A 21,145-nucleotide genomic window follows, 5' to 3' on the forward strand; every position below is an offset into this window, starting at 1 on the left:
GTCCCAGAGTCCTGGAGACGTACAGGTCCTGCAGAGATGGAAGTCTGCAGCCAGATCACCTTCTCAGCACAGGCAACAAATGTTACTTCATAATTGTACTTTTATGTTTTGTGGTCTATGAGCCAAATTCTTCATTTGATTTATTTGCTTTCTAACGTGCCATTAAAGCTCACTATGTACTCATCTTCTTCTCCAACCCTTTGCCAAAGTGTAGCAGGACCAGTAAATCAGATTTAACTAGAATATATCTGTCACGCACTGGAACCAAAATGGATCTCCTTGACTGGTTTTCCCATGGCTGTGTTTTCTAATATTACTGACATGACACCCACATGAGCTGTCCTCTTAAAATAGCACGTATTAAAGCTTTAAGACGGTAATAGGGGATGTGGGGCAGTAAATGGACAGATACAGTGTGTTACATGTTAAATAGTAGATTTATAGTGAGAAGACTGCAGGGCGGGGGATTGTAAAGGTGGCCCCATGAATAGACCCCATTGGCTTAAAACCTCATGCTATAAGGCCACTTAGGATTTATCCCTGCTTTTGAGGATTAAGTTATTTTCTGTCACTTTCTTATTTGGGCCACAGGCATTGTTTATAATTGCGCTAAAACCACACATTATGCCCTCTGCAGTTAAATAGAATGGGTTGCTGTTGGGGAAATAGAGGAGCACAGCAGATCGGGTGTGAAAATAGACTTAAAAGATTGACAGATAGTGTGATTGTTTTCCAGTGGCCCAGATGCACCGTTGTTGTGGTGATTATGGAAGTGTGATTATCTAAAGTGTCAGGAGATAGGGCTAAAGATATCACTCCTTTATTTACATTTTTGTCTTGAAGAAAGGAGCACATAATGAATCAGTTTTAAGTGATTTTATATTGTCATTGGGTACCAAAAATTGGATTATTAAACTGTGATGTCTGATCTGATGAGTGATCAGTAAATCAAGTTTTTACAAGGAAAGTTGTATAAAAGATGGCAAACTAAGGTGACAAAAACAGAAGCTAAAGATACTGGTAAAATGTGAAAAATTGGAAAATATATAGACATATAATATAGATATACATAAATATATAAATGCATTATACTTTGCCTTTCTGAATACAAGAGTTATGCCACTAATTTTAATAACAAATCCACAAATTAACTGAAACGTGTCACGCAGTACTTTAAATCCTGATCAGATTTCTCTTGGGCATAAAAATACACATCAAAAATCTGATTTAATTATTTACTTATCTGAAGATTCTGACGTTTTATTTATTTTAATTTTTTTCACCCACTATAACAGAAATCGGATGCTTGACTGTCATTTGAAAACAATTAAAATTCTGTTAAGGCAAAGATATTATTTCAAATATGGCAAAAAAAAGTAATTAATCATACATTTGTAGTGCTTAATTGTATCCTGTAAAGACACATACTAAAGTGGCAGAGCAACATTGTGATATTGCAGGCTCAGCTCCACAGACAAGTACAGTTTTGTGCACTTAAATATACGGCCTTAATGAGCAAGAGTCATCAAACAATATTAATTATCAGTCAGTACAGGCCATCATCAAGGACAAAATGTTCATTAGCAACTTTTAGCTTCAAAAACCTTCATTTTACGAGCGTCTGTTCAAAACAAATTAAAAGAAGTTTCACTGACTAGAAGGAATCATAGTGGCATTGGAAAACAGTTAAGCAGGAGTTATGAACAAGAACTGGACACCATCATCGTCCAATTAAAACAATACACCAATGGCTATAAATAATCACAATTATTTGCAGCTGAAAGGAAAAGGAGGGGTCAGAGGCAATATAAATATGCTCCATAATGAGGAATCGCTGCTTGGCTATTAGTTGGCTGCTCATTTTACAACATAATTCTCACAAAGCATTTAACGCCAGTGGAAAAAGCTGTGCACGCTTGATGGTCATTATGATCCGAGCATGAAGTTGTGTAACGAAGATCAATACCATGTTTGGTCAATTACAATTACTGCATGCAGTAATTTATACACGGTAGGCTTGAGATGAGTAGGAAGGTGAAATTATATCGGAGAGTATTCAGGCTATTGGCAACAGTATAAAAGAATAATTAATACAGTAATTGCCGTTTTCATTGTAGGAAAATAACAAAGAAGTGCTTTCGTGGTACCGTAGTTATAATGAATGTTGCATAGGAGTATATACAAGTAATTGTTGCAAGTTCACTAAATCTTTATGTTTATGAATGTCTGGAAACACTTTTAATTGTGCCATAACAACAAATAGGTCAGTTATATTTGCTCCACAACTGCCACAAACAAAGGATTTCTCACTTTCATGAAGAGAATGTTGAATTATTTTTGTTCAGCCTTAGTACATACAGTATATTATATATAATATGTATCATTATATTTTCCCCAACATCAACATTATTCCATTTACTTTACTGTTTAATCCAGGAACACAACTTACTGCAAGCTTTTTCTTAATGGTTAAACTCCACCTCCTCACAAATCAGTGTTTTAGCCTCCCCTTTTCTCCACACCTTGTAGTAGTACCACAACTTTTATACATGAGGTAGCTGTTTCACTGCAACATGTGGCGTTTTTATAGAGCGTTGGACTTAACACGAAAACCGGATTAAAAAATGGAAATGGCAGGTCCCTTGGTGAGCTATAAAGAGGGTGGAAACATTTCAAAATGTGCACCTGGGATCAACAAGAGGGACTTCCCAGGCAAGCAATCCACACAATCACATATATAGTCCACCAAACTGAACAATGAAGTACAGGTTGTTTTCCTCAATAAACTTTTCAGGGCATTGTGAAAACATAGTGCCAGTGATTAATGTAGGACAAATAATAAAATGTTCTCCTAAGAGCTATCCATTCATCAATTTGGGCGAGGCGTGCGGAGAGGAAGCCCGGCACAAGCGGACTACAGGACTCTGGAGGGTTGCATCAGTATTTAAATGGATTTCACTTCTCTGACCTTGCTTCATAACTGCAGGACATTGTCACCAGAGAGATAGAGACACTGAGACAGTGGAGATCGGATGAAAATAAGAGAAAAGTCTGAAAAAAATGGTCTAAGATATGAGGGAAAACACCAGTAGAAGTGAAATGTTAATTGGCACTTGAGCAGATGGAGGGGCTTCAAATGGATGCATAACGGTATGTCTGTAAAAACATTAAAAGTGGGACAGTCGGGGCATTCAAACTCATAGAAGAGTGAAAGAATGTGCTTTCAAGTATGCCACTATTTTGAGGACAAAAATTGACATTTGGAAATGAAGCGTACATCTGCTCCCCCCAAATCCTCTTGTATCATTATTATTACGAATCTGTCAGAGCTGTTTTCTTAAAGTGTAATATTTATTTGCATAGTGCGCAGCGCATTAGAGGACGATAGTGCTACGCCGCATTAGCCAGAATCGGTCTGTTCACAGAAGGATCTGACAATCCAATTCCAAACTCCAGCACATTGTTTGTTGATGTTTGCCATCTTTGTGAGATCACTTCTGTCAGTCTGAGCTCAAGTGATTACAGATAAAGAGAGGGGAGTCACCTCTACCCCAGCCCTCTATACTGTATACAGAGCAGCCAATCACATGCACAGTCACATCCACTCACTCTGTCATCTCTGTGACCGCCCCTTTCCCCTGGCTCCCACCTCTGTGTGGGAAACACACATATCTGACCTAGACCACCAATGGGACCACAGTCAGCTCTGACTGACACCAGCATCAACCTAGATTAACCAATCACATGGCAACATTAGCCTGACAGGAAGCTGACAGCTATGATTTTCATATAGGAGAGGCCGTATGTTGATGTTAGAGTGAGTGACCCAGGGCACGTCTGGCCACAGAAGAGTCTCACATGTGCAGTATAGTAGCCAGGGGCTCCCTCTGCATGGTGCGCACACACACTCCCCCGGACCCCTCACACAGGAAAGGGCCTAGAAAGCACTGAGACCAAAGGGTTAGCACACTGCCATCTCCACCCACCTCTGCAGCCAGCATTACATCAGCAGAGTGACCCTGCCCTGAGCTGCAGTGTGGAGAGGAGAGACAGGCTCAGGCTGAATGCAGTTTCAGCTGCTTTGTCCTCAGTACTGTCGGCCTCAGAGAAACACTCCACAGGTAATATGGGATTTGTGTGAATATAATTGTACTCTCTGTTATAAATTCAGCACATTCACATGGATAGGGATCTTAGCAGATGGAGGGCACAGACTGACAGAGACAGACTGACAGAGACAGACACAGTGACGCAGTGCTCTGATAGGCTCGGCTGGGGAACGGGTGGAGAGGAACCATGGTCCCCAACGAGGCGAGCTAACAGGGGGAAATTAGGTCAGTGTGTTCCCTCTGACTCCACAACAAGAACAGCATGAGAGCGAGCGTGCACGTGTGAGAGTGTGCGTGGAAGAGAGAGAGAGGGGGAAAGAGGGGGGAGAGAGGGGGGAAGTACACCTACTGAGCCTATTCTCCAGCACTAAAGTGACATACTGAACAGGTCACTATTTGTTTGTGTCCATTTGCTCTCTCTCCACATGCTGTGAGTGAACGCACTTTCAAAAGGTTGGACATCTCTCTCTATGGTGCATATAACAAAACAAGTTATAGCAAATAAAATAAGATTAATCTGTAACAGTAATAAAAAAGGGATAAACAAACTATATTTTGGCTTTGGGAAACAAATGTATCATGTTATAGTCTCTCAAAAGAGGAGATAAAGGAAATACGGAGTGGTAACTAATCATAGCATTTCCCGTAACACAATCATTCTGAGTGGGAATATGAACTAATGAGCAAAGGTTAAGTGACATTTTGTCCCTAAACGCCTGAATCGTCTCACTCACAGCTTTGGGACAGACGGAGTCAATGCAGCAGACGCAGTTTCTCCAGAGAACGAAGATCTCAAACACTTTTGATTTCTCCTGTCTGTCTCCTTGTGTCTCCTGATCAGGAGAAGTCACACATACTTTAATTGATATGAGATTTAGGGGGTATATTTCAATGTAATTAGACTCTCAATAATTGGGCTAATTAGATCTAATTGCTAGAAGAGTATGACTTTGATTAAAACAGGTTTCTCTCCTGAAAAATACTGTTAGGTTATATGAATTTGAATAACAATGGAGAATTCTGTTAACAAATAATTTCAGAATTAAACATTTCCAAATTAAAATACAGCTTTTCCAAATAAATAATAAACATGGCTGATAAAGCTGGGACAAGCTCAAACTAAAACGAAGCTTATGGGTGAGGCCCACATGTCACAGGGAAAACCAAACATGTGCGCACAATAAATCAAGAATCATTTTGTTAAGATTTCTTAGATTACACAAGGTTGCATGCAAGTTGTCTGCAGGACCTGTCACTGTGAAAATAGAGAATACATTAAGTGTTTAATTAATTGTGTTAATAAGATGAAGATTCCATGAGAAAGTGTTACACATCAAATGAGTTGAAAGTCAGCTTAGTCTTTCAAGCATGTTCAAACAGATATTAGCAGCATTGCATAAACTATGACTGAAGTGGGGAAAAGGTATTTTGGATTAATTTCAAGAACTTTGCATTTACGCACACATTTGGAATCCTATTTGAATCGTGTGCAAGTATTGACAAATGTTTATCCATATTTTGGCAATACATATGTCAATACTTGTAGAGAATTCAAATTATAAAGCATAGGTCAGATATAGTTTAGATGTACTTTTTTTTTTTTTTTTTACTTTAAGGACAAATGTGTAATTGAAACTACTGTTTAGTGAACAGTTTGTAGGATTGTCAAAAATATCAATATCCATATAATAAAACTAGTGTCAAAACTAGACACTGAAAAAATATCATTAATACGACATTTGACATTTAGTGAATAGTTTTAGAATGTTCTTGATACTATAAGACCACATAATAGTATTAAAGAATTTACCATTGTTCTGTGCTGCAAATTACATTCTAAATCACATTTAAAAGGGGGATTTATTATCATTGTGGTATCGATTATCAAGCCTATTTGTATGACAGCCGAGTTTGAATATTTTGTATGGCGATAACATTGTTTCTGTAAATTGTTTCATCAATGTAAAACTCTATCTTTTTAAATGTTTGGATGATCTGAAAGTTATGCTCCACAATATTCCTTCAATAATGCACGGGGCCAATTTGTGATGAGACGTCTTTCAAAAAATCTCCATGAGTTCAGTCTCGCGTGGCTCAATAGATGGCAGTAATAACCCTCGCTTTGTACAGTAGAACTCAACATAAAGCTCACGCACACTTGCGCATACCAGCAGATGTGCCAGAAGCCACGAAGAAGTCATCAATTACAGTTAGAAAATACATGTGAATTTTGACTACCACAAGAGTAATGAATGCCAAAAAACACAAAACGCGGGGCATGACTTTGAGAAGTCTTTAAACGTCAGTGTAAAAGCCAAGCTGCCTATCTTTGTAATGTCCTGATTAGGTGAGGGCAAATAGACAGCCTTGAGCTTTTACGAGATACTGTTTGTAAAGATGAAATCAATATGTTCATCCATTCTCCAGGCACCGAGGGAACGAGCTGCACACCCAGAACGTAAAAACCGACGCACATCACACGCAGCCCAGCCACTGCTCAGAGGTATAAGGAGCAGTGCTATGAATATAATTGTGCAAATCCATTTAATTGTGTCCCTTTGTGCTTGCCGTTCTTGTGTTTGCGCTCCCTGCAGATAGTCAAAGTGTCGTCATTTGTTGGCAGGATACGCTGGTAATCATTTGAATTCCCTCAGTATACATTCACAAGATGTCGGGGACTAGGCTCTGATCTTGTTTAATATGTGACCTAAAGCTATAAATTACAAACTCCCCGAAATGAGGAAATGTGGGTACTTCTAAATCTCGGGGGACATAGTGTGTTTTTCTGTCTCTGTACCCCCTAGTCTATAGTCCTATGTGGTAATCCCCTCCCCTTAATTTAGCTGAGGTTCATACGAAAACAAATACCCAGGACTTTTTTGTTGAAATAAGCTCTTTTTGCTCGTAGCCTGTTTTGATGCTCCACGACAATGCACCGTGCACCTTTGAGCTTTTAACACAATTGACCAAGGTGCGTGGAAGTCAGCGCTGCGGTGCGTTTGTGTTATATTCAAACTTGTCTTCTCATTAAACCCACTCGCTATGAGCCATTTTAAGAAAGCAACCCGAATTTGAAAAGTTCTTTTGTCGTCCAGCTAAATAGGAAAACAACTAAACCGCATGTGTGCCTGTACAGTGTTAGCTCGGTCTTAAACTATATTATTACAAAAGTCAACGGTTCACCACAAAGGAACACTGTATCCAGTAATTTAACTTTGTGAACTTGTGTCTGGATGCAGAGGTTAAAAACAACAACAAAAACACACATTCAGACAATGAACTTAAGCTAAAGTCATGCAATTTACCTGCATGTTATGTGGGTAACACGTTATAATAACTACACTTTTTATAGCCTACAGCAAAGATGGAATGAATAATTAACAAATAGTTTATTAAGAATGATTCATGCTTAGTAGCAACTACTTTATAACGAGTAGTAGTAAAGAGGGAGTTTATGTAAGTGAGTTTTGAGGAACATTTTCTGTTTGGCCGGCACATTTGCGTTCATCACATGTGAACTGGAGGCATTGGCAGGATAATGTGTGGAGAGACTTACTGAAGGGAGAATGTATACTCCTCCATCTCGTCCAGGGAAAGCCTCTTGTGTCTGTGAGCCTGCCGAGGCGCTGCGCTGCTGCCGCTCGTGCTGGGGCTCATGCTATTTGTCTTCTTGATTGGCTTCTTCTGTGAGGAGCAGGAGTCGGGGAGAACACATGCGGATGTCATTTGTAATCAAAGCAGGAAACGGGCCTGTGAATTTATCTTGGGGGATGCACGCGGTGACAGTGACAGTATGCCTGGCACTTTGGAGCCTCTCCTATATCTCAGCCTCGCCTCAATTGACACGAGACAAGAATGACGGCGAAATCGCATACGGTACGCCATCATTCAGCCGGAGTTCATCTGGGACGCGTGTGTACAGTGACGCTGCCTCTGTTAAGTATGTGAGAGCAGAGCAGCTGGCAATGTTTTCTCCATACAAGTCATTTACTGTCATCGTCATAAACACAGTCAAATGCAGTTAGGAAGTGGGGCTTTAAATATTTCACTAAGGTACTTGGGAGAACATATAATTTGTTAAGCCGCCAGCATGTTAACGGCTGGCTTTTCCTGGCCTGTCAGCCCTGCCTGTGTCGCCCTTGGGTGGGCTTAGTGCCTTTCTGCTTCAACTTGTGAAATACTCACTGATGTATGTTAATGAGATCTACCATTGGAATAAGCTGCCTTCTCTGGCTCACTCTACCTTTCCCAATTTCTCTTTTCATGTCTTCCTCCATCTTTCTCCTCCTCTCAGATAAACTAGGCCCAGGAAGTAGTAAATAGGCAGGGGCCTATAAAACCTCCATCCGTTTTCACAGGGCAATCTTTGCCAAAGCAAGAAGGGATTCCAGAGTGATGATCACAATAAAAAGGTGGAAAGAGCAGGAAACAAAGCACAGGGCAAATGCAGTGGATATATAAGGCACAATGTTCTCTAGTGTCTCACCCACAATAAATTTAATGCAATACCTTAAGAGTGGATTCCGTCTATAGCTGGACTGCTGCCCTGTGGGCAAAGTGGTCGCCTGGAGAAAATTCATTTTAATTAGGCCTGCACTGCAGGTTGAAGGGCTGAAATCTGATACCCACGCTCACAGGCTGGGGCAGGTTGGAGATCACTCCACTTAATCATGAGACAACTGGGTTCTACAGCACGACATCTGACAGACTTAGTGAGCTTTCCGAGAAAAGGCCAAAAGGAGACGGAAGGACTGTCTACAGAAGCAACTAAGAAATAAAAGCTCATATTAGCAAACACATTTATTAACAGGTCTTCCCTGATTAATCCTCTGGTGCAGAAGGAAGTTAGAGGAGGTTAAGTCTTTAGGATGTACACAGCGGTGTGCGTCCTGGTACATGTTCATGTACATGGTCAAATTCTAACAACAATAAGAACAAAAGGCCTCAGTGGAGACATGATGGCAAGAGTGGACCAATGCTGCAGTGCCAGATCAGCACACACAGTCACTCTGTCATTACCACTTCAAAGTGTGGCAGCTATCATGCACACTTTGATTCATTTAGCTTAAGTCCTCTGTACCAGAGGAAGAGGTGTGTTTAGAGCGGCAAAGAGAAAAAGGAGGAGGGCTGGCATTGCTGATTTCACATAATTTTAACTGCTTTGGCTTGTCAAGCACATCACAACTGTCTTTGAAGGCTGTGAAATGTATTTTGACAAACCTCAGATAATAGGCTGTTGGATGTGTGGGGTGCAGGAGGTGCAGAGGAGAAGGAGGCAGTGAGGATAGTGCCGTACCTTATAAAGGGGCTCTGCTCTTTCTCCAATGGGATCACTCTTGTTCCCCGAAACAGCTCCAGATGGCACATTCTTGCCTGAATAAAAAAAAAAAAGAGGAGTACAAATTATACATACATTAATAATGTTTCTATTGCACACTTGAAGCTAGGAAAAGCACCAACAAGACAAGACCACAATTAAATTACAATGGCGCTTCATAAAATGTATGTATGTATATCATTATATTTATTTATTTATTCATTTATAATTCCAATAACAGTAAGCTCGATGTGCCTTCAAAGGTAACTCTTGCAAACACCTAATATAAGAAATTAGAAATAATCAAGAATACCAACATAATAAATGTATACTGTGTGTAATGTATCTCCTAGTTTACTCCACTTTTGGAACATAAATTGAAATGTTTAATTTTTTCCTCCTTCGTTCCCTCATTCTGTCCCCCTCGTTTTTTGCTGTAATTTAAATGGTAAGCCACCAGATGTGTGTCTCATGCTTGTAGAGTCGAAGATCTGCATTATTTAGCATATTAACATTCACAGAATTTAAAAAAGGGTTCTTGCATTGCCTGGAGGTTGTAATTTAAGTAAACCTTAGCTTGATACGTGTAAAAATCGCACTATGTGAAACTTTCCCCGTGGAACCGGTCACATCAATGAAAGATGTAGTATATATATATATATATATATATATATATATATATATATATATATATATATATATATATATATATATATATATATATATATATATATATACGTAGATATAGCTGTATAATTCTGGTCTGGCAGCAAGATTAAACATATCTGTAATAATAGTTTCAATAGGGTCCACATGCAGCTCAAATCCTTCCGACAACCTCAGTGTATTCAAACGGCAAAAAAAGCAGACACAACTATTTTTACATCAGTCTAAAACAGATTTAATCCAAACACAGATGCAGTTTTTAATTACCACTGTTGCAAACATTTGGTGTGCCTACAGTTACAGGCTAATCACATTATGTTAAAATTATTTATTTTTGCAGACTCACACGTTACGTAACAACACATTTTGTGAGCACTTTTAAGGTTAGAGCACCTAAATATACTGGAGGTTTTCTTCTAAAGTGTTATTTTTTTAGTACAACTACATAATATCTCATGTTAAAGGAAATACCCAGGCTCAATAACCAGGGTAAAATATTGGACAATTGTGCAGTGAATGTTAAACTCAACTCATCAATGTAGTGCTGCCAAAATATTTAAACAATCTATTCAGTTTATATTTCTGTTTTACAGCTGAATGAAACTTTATTGTAAATGACATTTCAAGAGAAAACATATATTTAAAAGGTTGCACTAAGATGATCTTTTTCTTTTTTTATGAAACGTTTGATATTTAAGTTTTTTTTAGGTCTTTTCTCCATTCAAAATATATTGTTTTGAATTGCTAATTGCTGCTAAAATGTCATCACTCTTAAACCCATGGTATTGTAGCTATATAGCTGTGTAATATATATATATATATATATATATATATATATATATATATTGCTATATAGCTGTATGTATATATGAACTGGATTAATAAGCTCAAACATCTGTTTACAAATGGCCAGAGACAACATCCATGGACCTACTCAAATAGACCACAATATAATGTTTCAATATAATGTTTATTTTCAGCGCACATACACTTCACACACTTCACAGTGGCTCTGTAACAATGAAGATGGACTTGGTGGGACCAGGATGTGTGCGGAGGCAGCATCAACACTTGGACAGCTGAGGGCTACGTCCGTGAACTGTGTGCGTCGAGCGGCCACAACTCCAGCCTCTGCGTCTCTCAAGGCCAGCAACAAACTCCCCGTTAGCCCCTTTGCTCTGAGCCGTGTACTGACTGTTGCTCACATGTACTCAACCCTGCATAAACAAGCACCCACACACAGAAAGAAAAACAATAATAATATGGAGACACATGCACGCAAACATATTCAAGGGAGAAATTCAAATGAGCCGTCCACAAAGAGACTCTGGAAAAAGAAAGGCCGGAGGGTTGTAGCACTTGTCAGGACCTAATCACAGGGTTAGCGCTGATGTATGACCAGAGCAAGGTGGAGGCTTCTTGCCCACCTAGGTTCCTAATTACTTGATCGCTAGTACAAAGTTACACGCGGGTCATAGGTCATTGCCTTGCAGATTACCCCAGAGACTATATGAAGATTTTGAGCTCAAGGTTCCCATTTTAATCAACAAATTGGGTGTCACTTTACAAATTGTGGTAAAAAGACAGTAACAGGCATTTGTGACATTGATAAGACTAAAATGTAAAATATACTCCTATATTCTATTAATATATGTTATCAGGTCAAATTTTGAACTCATTTTTGGTGTACAGAAGTTTTATACTTAGAAAAGTATTTTTTTATTATAGTTATCAGGACAATAAAACACAGCAGCATTATTTTAAACTGTAACTTTATTCGTAAATATTCCCTAACTAGAAGCCTTCAGTCAACATATTTCATCCTTTATTTGGTTAAAAAGTCTCAGTGTAAAACAAAGGCAAATTACTAAAATAAAATCATAAATCTTAAAGATGCAGAGGTGAATTGGTGGAAGTAAAAGTAGTAAAGAATTAAAAAGTATTTCAGACAGATTTTGAGAACTGATAAAGCGTAAAACGTGTGATTAAATCATTGTGCAGATTTTTGGTCAACAGTAGTAAATTGAAAAAGTACATTTTTGTCTGCTCAAAGCTGAAACCTGGACTCAAAACCTTTAGGCAGAATATCACCATGAATGTGCCAAAAACAACACCTCAAACCATATGAGAAGTACTTTCTACTTTTCAGTCCAGTTAAAACAGTAGTGGAGTAAAAAGTACAAATGCATGCTTTCAAATGAAGTGAAGTAAAAGTAAATGTAGCCACTGTAAGATACCTTTTTTACTTAAGACCAGTACTTTTACTTTTGATTTTGTTACGTTCCACCACTGAAGCATATGACCCATCAAAGGACCATAACAAATAACAGTATTAAATGACTTTGTTTACAGTACTGTACAACTATCAGTATTGAGTATCTTGTATTTTAATGTATCACATGACAGATCAAACCAAAGAAATGTGATAACAAAATTGCTTCCTCCTTCTGCGTTTCAAAGTCTGTCTCATTGTCAGTTTTGCCATTACGTTAGCGGAGCACGCACAGAGCTACCTCATTCTGTCCTCTAGGCTCCTCTGACCACAGTCGCCGTGTGTTGTTCCATTGTATCTCTGGACATAGTTAAAAATCCCATTTGTAAACAAGGCTAATGTCATGTTACAATCAGCAGAGGCACAGTGCGACTGATTGAGAGCACTGATGTAATATTGTGGTCTGAGACTGGATGATGGGACCAGCCTGAAGGAACCTCGCAGTGTGGCGTAGCTACAATCAACCAGGACATTACTTAAGGGGCTGCATGTGGAGTATGATGTGCATTTTTTAATGAAATGTTAATAGTTATTTCAAAAATCTTCTGTGACTCACTGACGGCGATCATGGCGCAGGACGCTAAGCTAATGAGTCATTTGGGCTCAAACTAACCCACAGTAACTGGATGTTCACTTGATGGTAAAGGTCACTTCACCCATTGAGCCCTCAGCTAATCTCCCATGGTAAAAGTCTAATGCACACCAAGGGACTAATGTCATGGACATAATTATTTTGTATGTATTAGGAACACTTAATGAGATCTTTTTACAACAGAGTACAAAGAAAGATTTATAAACCGGCGCCAAAGATTAAGAACAAACAAATAATGACAGAATATCATTGTGTAATTTGTAGTAGAACTAGTTTCAAATGCAGAGTTAAAAGGAACTTGCTTTTTTACCAAGTGGCGATTTAATGCAAATATTAAAATGTTTTGGTTTATTTTTATAATTGTATTATTATAAAAACAATTTCAGCTCAATTAGACAAAATGTTGAAACATGACATGACATGTTGAAAGTAAAATGCAAGTACTTAATTTGCACCTACCGGTATATGTTTCAGAGTTTTTGAATTTTTTTCTTTGTTAAATGATTGCAACTAAGCACAGAGTAGTGGCAGGGATAGGTGAAAACAACTCAGAATAATCTTAAGGTGAGAGAACACGTTATAACATGGTTAAAAGTTCATACTTTTCATATCATACATACGTTTGTTTGGCTTTTGTTTTTTGACATATGCATTGATCCTTTGACTCTGTAGTAGTAACTTACAGTATGCAATCCATGATAGTATTTCAATGTCAAACTACAAAAACAATATCCCTTATTCAGAGTGAAACGTGTTGTAGTTCTTATCTGGGACTGGGATGTCAGATTGTGTTCTGTAATTGACACCTCGCTGCACACTGTGATTTTTCTACAGGGATTAATTAAGTTAAGGCCTCAGGAATACAAACTTCCAGTCTCTCCGTCAGGCTCCGCTGAGTTCCAATGATGACAGGGGTCTCCATGTACTCATCCTTATTCAGTGACAATGAGGAAAAGAGCTAGTCATTTCTACAGCGCGCACATCACACACGCAAACGCATGAAATGGGAAGGAAATGTCTCAAACTCCAGACTTGACTGAAGACTGCAAAACGCTGGTATAATTTGTTCTTCTTTTCCTCGCTGAATTGGATTTCCATTTTTGGCTGGGTTAAAGTTGTCCGTCCGCTCGTTCCCTTCAACCTTGACGTAATCTCCCCACATCGGAATGCTATAATTCGCTCCAGAGGTAATGCAACGTGAACGGATCTGTATGCAAATGCGGCCCAAATGTCAGGTTTGCTTAGAGAACAGTGTGGGTGAGGTGTTATGTGCGGGACACCTTTTGATCCAGGTTTTTTATTATTTTTTTTCCACAAAGATCGGGTTCACTTCCCAGGCAAAACCGCTTCACCTGGCTCCAAAAAAAATGTATGCGCGGTGATGCCGATGCAGTCATGTGCGCTGACGAGACCTGTAGGTACCTTTCGACTCAGTACGCCAAAACATAAATCCCCCTCGCTCTCCGCACCGGCCCGGGACACTTCCCTTGTGGGCGTCCCTCGGTGGGGGGTCATAGGTCAGGCGGCGGAGGAAGCGACAAGCTGTGAAATGTAAAAGACCAATTTCTTCCACATGTTCCAGTGCTGGGAGAACAGTGCCGAGCTGTCAGCCGGCATCACGCTTAAAATGGGCCAGGGTGCTACCCAGCAGACCTGTCACAACTCATTTGTAATTAAAAAGCCGGTGTGATGTTTAAAGCAGCGCACCCCAGAAACTTTTGAGAACTGTTAAATAAAGATGAGCCATGCGGGCAGAAAAAAGGAAGAAAAGCGGGAAAATATGGGGGATATATTAATAACAAAGGAGCTGGTCATCTGTGTAGTTGTTCCAAGTGAATCTGTCTTTCATTTGTAACGTGGCAAGCTGCAGCATTACTTTGTGGTATGAGGATTATTTTAATGGGTTAATAGGTAAATACATAATTAGTTAACCCAACATGTGGCTTGACCTCAGCTGCTCGACAAGAGGAACCCCCTAAAGTGTCATTGGCCTTGCACTTTCTCAGGGTCGAACCTCGAGGCCTGTGACAGCTCGTGACAGAAACATAAACATGTTCACACCTCCAAAAGGAAATGGGGCAAGATTAGAAAAAATAAATGGACTGAAGAATATAATTTCCTTGGTTTAAATTAACATAAACTTAGAAAACAAAACTTGATCATAAGTGCTTGAGAAAACTCTTGATTTGGTGTGTAACGTCAATGTTTTACTTATTACTCTTATGGCAACTAACAAACTTTGCTATTCACGTATTTCTATATTGTTGTTCAATACACAACTTTATTGTAAAAAGTGTGTAGTTATATGTACGTGTTGACGCAAAATAAAATGTAAAAAATAATATATTATCTCTGCTATGGTAATTGGGAATATACTGGATTTATGTCATAAAAATCAACTACTCATGTTCTCTTTCCCAGTTTGGCTTTAAATCAAAGGATTGTCATCTATCACAGATCTATAGGTACAGCTCAAATATGTACAATTTATCTTGGCAAATCTTAAAATACTGTCGCTCATTTATCATGATTGTAAATGAGAAATGTATTTTCTTTTGATGCTTCTGCCAGACTGTGCCCAGCCCTGCCCTGAAGCGCACGCCGCAGTGGAAGGCCTGCCAGTCAGAGCGTCTCAAAGCGGGTGACATTAGGGTGACATTTACACCCCACTGTGCCATAGTCGGGGGCCCTGAACGTTGAACCCCTACCTGGTAAAGACGAGGAGGAGCATGCCGAGTCAGCTGACAGGAGGAGCGGGGACCCATGGTGAGAGGGAGCCACTGTGGTCTCCCCTGCTCTGTGGAGAGGGCCAGAGGTAAGCACTAATCAGGTACTTTTATACTAAGAGTAGTTTCAGGCCAACAGTACTTAACTTTTTATACAGATTCGATTGGGTTTTATTTGTTTATGTGATCAAAACATTGAATGCGTGTTTAGAGTGTATGTCTAAATGCAGTTAAATGTGAATTATAATGCAGTTAAATGTGAATTATAATTGTGTTGTATAATTGAAGAGTTTTAGTGGATGTATTGTTCATTTCTTTGACAATTCAACATGTAATTTGTGTATGTTTTATCATATCACAAGGCGATTTTCACAATAACAATCGAACAATCCAACATAAATGTGTTAAAACATGTCTTTAATCGTGTTAGTTAAGGTTTAATTATCAGACAAATGTGAAAATGTCTGTAAAATGTATTCATTAACCATTAGTTAACCACAAAAAAAAACAAATGAGATCGAAACCTCTTTTGAAAGGGTGACCTGGGATCACCTTATGCTCTTATTTTGAAGTTTACGATTGAACTTTTTTATTCCTTTTTAATCAGCTGTTTTTGTAGCATTTATTACCATCAACTAAATATTTGATGTATTCAAATGTTGCCTATCTCCAAAAGGATTCACAATACAGCCACATTTTGATACATTGCCCACTTCTTATTACACATCCCTTAGAACACGTTGATTTCTGTGTGAATATTTCCTTTTTTCAAGCAACAATAGTCTTTCAATACTTTAATGTTAGACCTTTGGACGCACCTCTGGCTTGGGCCGACGTGCAGGTGGTGCTGGGAAAGCATGTGAGCCTGGGCACAGACTGGCTGATGCTTGGAGTCCTGGTCGGCGTGAGGTGGGGCGGGCGTGGCGGATGGAGGTGAGGCGATACAGCACTGCGACATGTGCGAGTCAGCAGGAAGCCGCTTCACCTGAAACGGCAGAGCGTGAGTCCACAGATTACACATGGCTTCAGTAAACATGAATATGACCCCTGCATATTAAAGTCAGCACCAGTTATCTTTGTACTGCATTGCATCACCGTTCAGGCACAGTTTATGGGAACATGTGTGCGAGTAATTATATCCCAGGCGTCAGTGATCAAACTGCAGGCATAAGCAGTCCTTAACCAAACTGTCTCATAATGGCATAAAATAATTCAATTTAGTCTACAAATGTTATGGTGATTATATTCATCTATATGTACATCTGAATCCGTCTGAAGGTAAAGTCAAAGTAAGGATAAGGCAGTAATACAAACATGTCACAGTCAGAAGCAGAAGCAGAGCGCCCTAAACTGAGCTTTGTTGTGGATTTTAATTCAATTAAGATGTTTACTAATCTAATCAATGCATCAGCCCAAATATATCCGGCAAGCCTGGATAGAGATGTGGTTCTTGTTTGGTCTCAGGGGGCCATTTTTAATCTGCTCCATAAAAGCTTTTATCTAAAGAAAATCCTCAAATCTGACCCCTGCACCCAGAGCTATAGTGTATTCTACAAAGTATTACATGTACAAATATAGTGTCTTCTACAGAGTATTACATGTACACATATAGTGTCTTCTACAGAGTATTACATGTACACATATAGTGTCTTCTACAGAGTATTACATGTACACATATAGTGTCTTCGACAGAGTATTACATGTACACACATAATCAAATCAAATCAAATCAATTTATTTTTGTAAGGCCCAAAATCACAACAACAGTTGCCTCTGAGGGCCACAGGGAGAAATGAATCAACAATGTCTGTGGTGGCGATGAAGTCAGACAATGTCTGTGGTGGCGAGGGACGATGTCCCAGGGTCCTCTGTCCTTAGACTCTCCTAAGTCTTTTACAGAGTATTACACGTACACATATAGTGTCTTCTATCAGAGATGCAATGGACAAAAAGGTTATAAACTAAAAAACTGTCAAATTGAAGGCACAGTACGACCCTTTTTAGACAACAAAATGTACTCTTACTTCTCCTCCTGCTTGTTTCCATAGAAATGTTGTTCCTTTGACAATAATATTCCACATTATAGCATAAAAATCCTCTATCTGCATGGAGAATGTTCCGAATTATGGTTTTAATGTTCTATTTCTATAGAATTAAATTACATTATGTGCCTTTAAAATAAAAGTAGTAAAATAAACCAAAATAAAATAAGGCAATAGGTTCATCATTTACATAGTTTTGAGTAATCTGTGCAGCATTATGATTGTTCCAAATAACTTGTGTGTCTTCTTATGCTACCTGAAAATACAGGTTGCACAGCCAGTGGTCAAGATCAGAAGAGATCAATGATTCAACCTTTGTAAACTGGTCCAATTGTCCGCTAGGTTCTCCTCTTAACAATGGGGTTTTGAATCTGGTCAAAAAAAGACAGACATACAGAAGTATTCACAAAGTTATAATGCTTTAAGTTTATCTATAGGTTCTTGACATTTATGCACATTAGAAATATGTTAAGGCGGTGAGTTCTCCAAAAGTGACCTGCCCTACCTGCCCTGGACGAGGCTGAAGCTCGGGCCACAGACAGGAAACGCCCCCCAGGCCAGAACGGAGCTAACATGGCTGCTGAGTCCAGGGAGAGCGACCAGCTCAAAAACAAGGACCATGGAGGGTAGCACCTGAGCGGGCGCAGGAACAACCTACACAGGCACACAAGAGTAGGAACGAGTGTTTGGACTCACACAGGTGAACACACTCGCCCGAGGACTCATACAATAAAGAATGCAACAATATTTAAGGTACTGCAGTGTGTCTTAAACTTTTCAAGAGTAATAACTTAGTGTCTGTGAAATGAAAATAGTCTTATCTTGGTCTGCAACTTTATCAGACTTTTCCTGGCTTCACTATTGGATTAAAGCAAACTATAAACTAGGACTAAACCAGGTCTAAACCAGGACTAAACCAGGTCTAAACCAGGTCTAAACCAGGTCCAAACCAGGTCTAAACAAGGTCCAAACCAGGTCTAAACAAGGTCTAAACCAGGTCTAAATCAGGTCCAAACCAGGTCTAAACCAGGTCTAATCCAGGTCTAAACCAGTTCTAAACCAAGATTAAACACATGAAATGAAGAAAGTTAAGAACCAACACTTGAACTGTAAAAAGAAATGTCTGGTAACTACCAAAAATAACCTTTCTATCAGCAACATCCTTTTGTATAAGAGAAAGACATAATGGTGTTAGGTTATTACAAATGCAAAGCCAATGACAAGTGTACACAAAAGGTAGCAAACACTACAGAAGCCCCTTAGGGAGTCACTTACCGTGACTTTAATCCTTTAACTTTAATTAACAGTAAATTTCAATTTTTTTCCCACATTTATTTAACTGTCAGTCTCTACCGTCCAACACAGAACATTGCCTGAAAGGAGATGCAGGAGTGATAATGGCTTTTGGCATCCAATACAGAGAGGAGGAGGACATTGTAATCTGACAGTTAGTGAATTTGTGATGAAGTGAGCTAGTCTTGTACGAAGCTAAAAGTGTTAGCGGTTAGCAGCTGATAATAAACGCATGCGTTCTTATTTACCCAGAGAATGGTGGGTTTGTTTTAAAAATGAACTGACAGTGAGTCTCGGGCCACTTCATCAATCATCCAATGCAAATATTTTATCCTTTTATTAGTTGTAATGGAAACAGAGCAGACTTGTTTTAACACATAAATCATGTATGCCTCCCACCCAGGCCCTAATATGCTTTTGATATGCACCTGTGTTATGATGGGGACTACAGCCAGGACACAAATTTATGGAATAATATTACAGATTATGAATATTGAGGATATTTCATATTTTTCATTTACTGTAAGAAAAATGACCCGTATAAACAGTCATTTGTGTGCATGAGCGAGTATGGGATAGGCTGTCCTTTGCTCTGTGTTTGAGCCACTGTCAGTGCACTGTGGGATTTGAAGCAATGCATAACATATTCTGGCATTTGTGAATGTAGCTTTTATTTAAACAAATACGCACTCGAATATGCAAGAATTTCACACACTGTATTTACCAAATGTGTTTCAATCTTCAGCCATGTTATGATTTTATTTGAATGAAAGAAGGTAGGTAATGTGTAGACGTGACGCGGTTTTAGGTTTGACTCGAACGTTTTTCCAATAAAAAGATTTATCATTTTAGTCATTAATTCAATGGATGATTTTGTTATTACCAAAGCAATTTGTTGTTTGTTTCAGAGAAGCAATAAGGCTCACTACATTAGCATATTTATATTTATTTATTCATTAACCTTTATTTAACCAGGTAAGAATCCAGATCCCAATATCTTATAACACATAATTTCCCTATTTTGTATTTATTTTTTGTTATTGCACGCCTAGCTGGTACATAATTGGTAACTTAACTGGTCAAATTGAGTTTTACTTTACAACCAAATCTGAGTATCTTAAGAACATGTCTAGAACTGGCATAAAATGTTCCAAACCTACATAGCAACGCATTAAAATTCCTTCCAGAAAACCAACAAAACTATTTAATTCCACTTTCTGTATAGTCCACCACACAGTCTATGCATGCCTTTCCCAAATCTCCTCTGTCTCAATCCAAACTGTGTCTCACAAACCAAAGGGTGAATGAAAAAAGAGACAGGCTGGGAAAATAAGATCCTGGCTTCCTCCTACCATCGCTAATTCCTCATTTCCTCTCAGAGAGCACAGCGAGCACTCTTGAAACGGCACGCTATAGTGTGGGCAAGACACACACGAAAACATCCAGGACCAATCCAGATAGTCCCAGACAGAAAATCTGATCAGCGTTTCCACCACGACCAAGAGGACGACAACAACAACAGGTCTGTTTATGGAGCCCAGCTGTGGTTTTGAGGAAGAAGAGAGTGACACCAGCTTTTGAAACCAAGCCGTATTCAAACCTTTATTTTGTTTTAAACTGTGAATCAGATCCCAGGTCCCCATTCACTTAAATCCTGCTTTTACCCCATCCTTTATTTTTAAAGAGGCTGCAGACAATATTATCAGGATGCTCTAGCTTAGTGATTACGCCCACAGTGCATTGACAGTGTCCACATGAGCCGAAAATCCAGCTCAGGCCTATAGAGTTGCTCTCCCAATAGTGAGCGCGCACACAACTCTATAGGAGATAATAAACACAATGATTCTAAATCCATTGGTCAATATCAACCATCCAAAATGACTATGTGGATTTTCAAGATTAGCGTCTGTAAAAGATGTTTGTGCATACCAGACGGTTTAGGTAAATGGTTTTGAAATGTGTAGGGGTCTTATCTGAAAGAATCTGTGTTGTTTCTGTCCATGAAGTTTATGCACTACCTTCTTCTTTCAAAACGGAAATATATGAAGTAGAACTATGAACTAGTCCATGAAGAGGTTATTAAAACAATCTGATACCGTTGAGTATATTATACTCAACGGTATCAGAT

The 21,145-nt window shown here is 39.0% G+C and overlaps 1 protein-coding gene across 1 annotated transcript in view; it reads right to left on the reverse strand.

Annotated features, from left to right (window-relative positions):
• Positions 1 to 21,145, reverse strand: part of ofcc1 (orofacial cleft 1 candidate 1) — a 74,784-nt gene that overhangs the window by 35,888 nt on the left and 17,751 nt on the right. The window contains exons 12-17 of the mRNA XM_072450596.1: positions 18,230 to 18,378; positions 17,981 to 18,095; positions 16,501 to 16,667; positions 15,665 to 15,753; positions 9,406 to 9,482; positions 7,666 to 7,793 (exon numbers count right to left, since the gene is read on the reverse strand). Coding sequence (XP_072306697.1) covers positions 7,666 to 7,793; positions 9,406 to 9,482; positions 15,665 to 15,753; positions 16,501 to 16,667; positions 17,981 to 18,095; positions 18,230 to 18,378 — 725 coding nt within the window. The remainder of the gene's footprint in view (positions 1 to 7,665; positions 7,794 to 9,405; positions 9,483 to 15,664; positions 15,754 to 16,500; positions 16,668 to 17,980; positions 18,096 to 18,229; positions 18,379 to 21,145) is intronic.

This window comes from Eucyclogobius newberryi, unplaced genomic scaffold (genome assembly GCF_026437365.1).
Source record: "Eucyclogobius newberryi isolate DKJ021-1_F unplaced genomic scaffold, fEucNew1.0.hap1 SCAF_18, whole genome shotgun sequence".
Classification (NCBI taxonomy): domain Eukaryota; kingdom Metazoa; phylum Chordata; class Actinopteri; order Gobiiformes; family Gobiidae; genus Eucyclogobius; species Eucyclogobius newberryi.